The sequence below is a fragment of the Clinocottus analis genome, unplaced genomic scaffold, assembly GCF_023055335.1.
Source record: "Clinocottus analis isolate CAN_PGR_092001 unplaced genomic scaffold, fCliAna1.0.p SCAF_4, whole genome shotgun sequence".
NCBI lineage: Eukaryota > Metazoa > Chordata > Actinopteri > Perciformes > Cottidae > Clinocottus > Clinocottus analis.
In genome coordinates this window covers 17,288,438-17,295,334 of record NW_027176153.1, presented here as the reverse complement: position 1 = coordinate 17,295,334, position 6,897 = coordinate 17,288,438, and the positions used below count along the sequence as shown (strand labels likewise).

Below are 6,897 nucleotides of genomic sequence, written 5' to 3'. Positions count from 1 at the left end.
TACTTTCTTGTCTTCACTATTTATGTACGTCAGTCTCGCAGTTTGCTGCAGACACCAGGAGATGGAGCACTTGCACAATTGTTTTTGGCTCTTGCTGCGATCTTAAAGAACAAAGAGCACACCACATGGCAGCTCTCGAAAAAAAAATACTCTTAAAACATTTACAGACATGAAAAGTCATTAAAACAAAACAAAATCATATCTAGAGTTCACATCAATAACGCTCTCCTAAAATGAATGGTGAAGAGCGCAGTGATTGTCACACAGCAGGAAGTGTTTGACATATCAGCTGTCCACATATCGGTCTCAACAAATATTTATTTTAAGTATCTCATGAACGGAGGATCTCTGGACAAAATATATTCACAACATACCTTTGTGATTATTGGTATGACTACAGTGCAAGTTGTACAACTTTATTTAGATCACAATGTTCATGTAAATTAATAACAGACAGTGCCTCAATACTTTGTACAGTAAGATGACGATGCTGTCAAATGGGAGGAAATCCTTGGTGAAAAGCACACGTGGAATGTTACAACAGGCTATAATGAGGTTAAGATATGAGACATATTCACTGTTTAATCAACACCGAGATGCCTTCATGAAAAAACAACAAAACAGGCAGAACTGGAATGTACACCACATCTTATCCTCAAGTTGATTATGTCATACAATGCAAGTCCGTGCAAAAAAAAAGGAAAGAAAATCAAGAAAAAGATTGAAAAATTAAACTGTGTTGAGCATTAATCCTGGGAGTTGGACTGGATCAGCCAGTTGTACTCCTCACAGCTTTAGAATAAGGAGTGGAGGAAATGAGTATGCCTATCTGGCCACAGAGACTGGGCTGAACAGCAGCTCACTGGTAGACTGGTGCAGCCGTGGCTTCATCGTAGAAGCGACCACTTGATCTGTTCTTTAGCAGACTGAAGAACCTGTGGATGAAAACTCAGTTTAAGCAACCAGATCGCTCAAAATACAAATCACAAAAGGTGCTCAATACGAAATTTTGAGCACTTCTACTCAATAAGAACAGCAGGAGATAAACCTTTTAGAGAAAAAATATATCAAATAAAACAAAATGAGAAACAAGTGGCATCTTAGTGAGGAGGTTAAGGGCAAAAAACATGCATATTATTGTTTAAAAAAAAACGAGCAAAAAAGGGTAAACGGGTAATGTAAATGCAAGATCTAATTAATCAACTTAATTCATTGAATGAAAGGAGAATCATAACCATAAAGTATGGGGATTGGGGACAGCCATTAATCATGGCTCGATGAGGGATGGTGGTAGCCAGTCTCAGGCCTCTTAAATGACAACATTAATCAAGAGGAGCTCACACACAGACAAGACTCATGCAGGAACTAAAGGATAGGAACCGCCGTTGACTACCAACACCTTTACAAAAAATAACTTTTAATCTAGTACACTGTTATACATGGGATATAAGGCAATATATGCATGGGCTTCATTTACTGGAGGAGGGGTTGGGGGGGGTAATATTGGAACTCTCCAAAACTAATGTTGTATTAAGTTAAAAACAATTATTGGAAAAATCTGCATGCACCATGCAAAAGCAGACTTGAGTTCCCCGTCCCTTCCTCTCGTGTCCTTATTCAAACTGTCCACTTCCAAACAGCCAGCCAGCAGATGAGCAGAACCACTACTTTAGCATTGTCCAAATCACCCAAACTACAGAGTACAGAGGACTTAAGAAGAAATAATGTGAGAGTCATGTTTTCAGACACAATCTATATTAAGTCAGCTAACGTTAGGTTACAAATAATTATTGTGTAATCAAGTCGGGTAATCCATATCCCTCTAGGAACATTTTTTTTCATGTTATTTAAAAAGAGCACAGTCAGACCACCACCATGCTTCATCACTCAACACGTTTCAAAGAATGACGATTTTTACAAAGTGGACAGCATGTAGGAAGTGGAGAGGGAACTGAATTAGAAAGCCTTCCCGGACACCACAGCTAGAAATACAAATGTCAAATGTCTTGTCCACTATTGTGCCATGTGTGATTTTAATTACTTTTTTTGGTCTTTTATATCTATTTAACTATATAACTGCAGGGATCGAAAGTAGGAACACAATTGTCTTAAAAATTGCACCTAAAACTAAGCAATAAATGAATTTAAACAATTAAATTCAATTATTTAAACAACAATGAATTTAAAAAATGAATTTAAACAATTAAACAAGTTAAAGTAGGTCTCCAGAGTGGTTTTATTCTGCATTTTTTTGCTTGGCGGGTGAAGCAATATATTGACCAATTTGATCACTTTTTGCTCTTTTTTGCTTAATATAAGATTTTTGATGCGGCCATCCATAATGAAAAAGACATGTCATGTCAAAATTAGAAAAAAATATGGTTGTGTTTTGTTCTACCTCGGGTATGGGTATCTGAAAAACTATCTGACACACCTTTGAGGATTTGAGCCTGTAATAACGTTGCCCTCGCCTTTGACATCAAAATTCCACCCTGAATATATGACAACTTAGACTTGCGTGACAAAGTAGGAGTAGAGGAGAATGACTCTATAGCAATGCCCTTGTCGTCATAGGTTCTAAATTAATGAGCTTTAACAGTCAATAAATTAATAGGGCTTTTAAACTTTACAGCAGAGAAATGAAAGGGTTGTTTTTCTCACCTGGGTGACTGTCTGCTCGTTCAAAGGCACATCATCCCCCTACAGGAACAATTATGTTACGTAAATAATTTGACATAACCAACATCAAACTATGTTGAATATTTCTGAAAGGAGAGAAGAGGAGCTTACTCTGAGAGCCACACGGTGCACAACTTGTTGTGGGTCACTCTCCAGGATCACCCTGCAGTCGGCAGCAGAGAGACAGACCAACAATTATTAATCGCAGAGAGAGAAAAAAGCTGTAAAATCATGCTCATTTTTAACAAGACTTAAACAAGTTTCAAGCTGCAATTTGTACATACCCTCCATCTACAATTTCATCCACAGCCAGAAAGAGGCCCTCCATGTTCTCCAACAAAGCCCTTCTCTCGACATTTTTTCTACAGAGGAACAAAATAAATGTACACGTCAAGCTTAACTTTCTAGACATCAGAAAAAGATTTGTCCAAAAAAGTTTTGTTGAAGTTTTGCATAAAAATAACAGCTGTCAAAACATACCTCAACATCTGACTGAGCGAATCAAAAAGGCAGTTTAGAACAGCCATAAGCATAAGCTGTTGAGGATAAAAGAATATATTAGATTCTGTTCATGTCTAATGAGCCTCCATTGTTTTTCTATCATCTGGAAAAAAATCATTCAGGAAATAACATGTGTGTAATCACTTGTTATGGTTTTCACAATATTTCTGTGGACCTTAAGGCACATCATTTATTATACTTTCTACCGAAGCCAAAAATGATATCCATCTGTGCAGACTCTTAACTATTGTAGTTATAAATAAAAGACAGATCAAGAGTATAAATAATACCCTATTTCATAAAGGATGAAGTTAATTGTATTATTTGTAAAACTTAGGAAAATAAATACCTCTGTGAAACCCAAATATAGACAGATGAGTTCACATTGACACACATTATCATTTAGTTTCTATAGCAACATGTACTGTATACCAAAATACTGGTTTCCCAAATAATCCCAACAGTTCTGGGCCTTGAGGAAACACTTTTGAATAGCACAAAAGAGAATACATTTACTAGTTAAGTCAAAGCCAAAACATCTCCAATCAATTTAACTAGGGCATTATGTTGACGAGTATATTTTCATGAAAATAAAAATCTGTATGATGGGTGGATTATTTTTGATACGAACATTTATATGTTAAATCTATAGTCCACATCAATCAATGTCATGTTGAAGGAAACGTAAGAACACAAATTAAATAAACAAAACCGCTAAAAGTCACATGTGACAGTAGGTGAAAAGTTTAAATAATTTAACTGTATTAAAAATGTAAACTACAGATTGGCAGGGCAACATTAAGACTCATAATTAACGACAGCTCAAGTATGTATATATTTCAATGTTTTGGAATATCATATTACATTGGAGAAACTATGAATCGTCACAAATTAGTAACTGATCATATACAATTCAAACCAGCACACCATTTCAAGAGACAGGATGGGATATTAACACTTTTCTCATTGTTCAATAATTAGGTTACAACATTTACTTAAATTAGGCTTACCTCATTTTCATGGGAACTTCCAATCACATAAAAGAAGAGGTCTATGTTGCTCTTGTAGACAACAGTGAGGCCTTCGAGTAATGCTATCTCACCTAAGGACACGCAAAAAGCAACCAATGCATGTTGTTAGACGCACTCAGGCAGGAAATTGACAATCTTTAAAGTAGTAAATATATCTTACTGTCCGTCCTGTGTGTTTTGTTGAATATGTTCTTCTCAAACGCCTTCTGCTCTTTTACTGTTGGGTATGTGTCATCATAATACTGTCGATGAATTTAAAGTGAAGACGTTAATATATGTTGCCAAGTAAACCCACAACTCAAGGCTACAAATACAATAAAAAGACCAAAACCAAAAGTGTATTAGTCAATCTCTAAACACTTTCTAACTTTGTGACACTCAACCCAAAGCACATTTGTTCCTATTGAGCAAGTAAATCTATAACAAAAAGCTGAAGAATTTGCAAAATTAACAAGCACTGTTGCTGCATGAGTCAGTATTTGCAGCATTGGGACTGTGCAAGGGATAAACTTCTATAAACAGTTTATAAAATATAAACTGCAGTGCTTGTTATGTGTATGTATTATGAAGCTGTATGTACCATGTCATTTGCCGATAGAATGAAAAAAAATGTTTATCATATAACAAGCAGACATAATCTATTAATTGTCCAAAACATCCATTACTTTGTAAAATACATACAAGGTGAAACATTCAACATAAAAAAACTATGTTTCATCATGTCTATTTTACCCCAATTAACTTCACTAGTAAATAGGCCCCTCAATGCTATACACCGTGTCGTAAAACATACGGTATATACAAATAATTAATAGAGCATAACGTGACAAAATTACATTTTTTTTCATTCTATCGGCAATATATATATATATATCGATATATATATATATATATATATATATATATATATATATATATATATATCTATATATATATATCTATATATATATATATATATATATATATATATATATATCTATATATATATAGATATAGATATCTATATATATATAGATATCTATAGATAGATATCTATCTATCTATCTATCTATCTATCTAGATAGATAGATAGGTAGATATGTAGATATGTATATAGATATGACTTATTTACATATGTACCCAGATACTTTGGTTTAGTTAGAATGAGGCTAGTGCAAAAGGTATTGGTATAGTAATGTAGAAAAACAGTGATGGTTTTAGTGTTTAAAGTGGGATTTGTACGAGGAAACGCTTCAGGAAAGTTTAACTCATGGAGGAAGCGTCCTTGTACACTTGTCTATCTCACCTTGGCATATAGCCGGTCCCCGTCGTTGTCCAGGATCAGAACAGCTTTGACAGTGTACAAGGATGGTTCCTGTCAAGACGCAAGAATTTAAGCATTTAGCGAAGTATCGCTGATCAAACACACCTGGAAGTCAACAACCGAGAACTTAACAGGTAACGTTAACATAACATTTGACAGGACCGCGGTGGATGAATAAAAGCACAACCGACCGCAGTCACCAATACAATACAAATAGTAACAATGACTCGTGAGGTCATACGGAAGACATGACACTTCCATATCGCCAACAAACACAGAACACACGAAGCTGACGTCTCTGAGGCCAAGTTAACGTTAGCTGGTTAGCCAACATATCGGGCAGTTAGGTTCACTAGCTCCCTGTGGCGCTAACTCCATAACTAGATTATCATATGCCACTAAGTTTAGAGAAACAACCAAACATGTTCATGCCTCGACGTTGTAATTGAAAGCTTGAATGACACATGTAATGTGTCAAATAAATTCATGCGCTAACGTTACCAGTATTGGAGAATCCATCTTCCTTCTTGTTCACAAACTAAGCTAGCAGACTACGGCTGCGCGCGCAACGCGGCCACGTCATCCAGACAGTGAATAATACTCTTTCCCATTGGCTGATACTGAGCCCCGCGTTTTACGTGGCAGAGCAAAGAGTACACATCCAGTGAAGAACATACACTGACTAAATGTATAAGATTCAAACTCACTGGCATTTGTCACACATGTGTCCCTTAGTGGGGGAAGTTGCAACTTGATAATGTCATGTGAGTAAAGTCAAACATTGTATGTAAGTGGTATTCTGTCTCCTGCTCGTTTACTGCAAATTAACATTTCAGCTATCTCCACAAACCTGTTCCTTCTATCATCAAAGTAAAAAATACTGTTATTTGTTCTGTAATTGTCATGTGTAAATCCCTAGGAATGGTGCCTACATTAACTCTTTTCTTCATATTCTTATGAACTACAGAAGGCCATTGAGGTTATTTTCAGCGGTCAAATCTCTACCTCTACCATGGCACAGTTAAACCAAATCATTATTATTATTATTGACTGAATATTTTTGTGTTTCGTAGGGATGCATGGTAACAACAGCAAAATCATCTGACTTACAAGCGTTTTTAGCTTGCTTGTACAGTACTCATCAACATCTTTTTTCAGGATCCTCCTACATTTAACCAACACCAATTATCATAGTTGCCACTTCTGGGAAACATCTGGAAATCCAGGCTGATGGGGATTTCCCTGTATCTCACTCCATGAATGACATCACTGTTTGGCCTTACTGTAAGATATTTTTGAAATAATACGGGAATATGGAGGCCTACAGCTTTGAAAGAAAGTGGTGCACAGCTATTATTTAACTGCATACAGTGTATGGGGAAA

The 6,897-nt window shown here is 35.9% G+C and overlaps 1 protein-coding gene across 1 annotated transcript; it reads right to left on the bottom strand.

Moving 5' to 3' along the window:
* Positions 1 to 300: 300 nt before the first annotated feature.
* copz1 (COPI coat complex subunit zeta 1) lies at positions 301 to 6,093 on the bottom strand. Its single transcript, XM_068598387.1, has 9 exons — positions 6,016 to 6,093; positions 5,497 to 5,565; positions 4,372 to 4,453; positions 4,191 to 4,282; positions 3,160 to 3,215; positions 2,964 to 3,041; positions 2,791 to 2,842; positions 2,662 to 2,700; positions 301 to 935 (listed from the first exon to the last, which is right to left on the bottom strand). The coding sequence occupies exons 1-9, from the start codon at positions 6,031 to 6,033 to the stop codon at positions 888 to 890; spliced, it is 534 nt and encodes a 177-aa protein (XP_068454488.1). The 5' UTR covers positions 6,034 to 6,093; the 3' UTR covers positions 301 to 887.
* Positions 6,094 to 6,897: the final 804 nt, after the last annotated feature.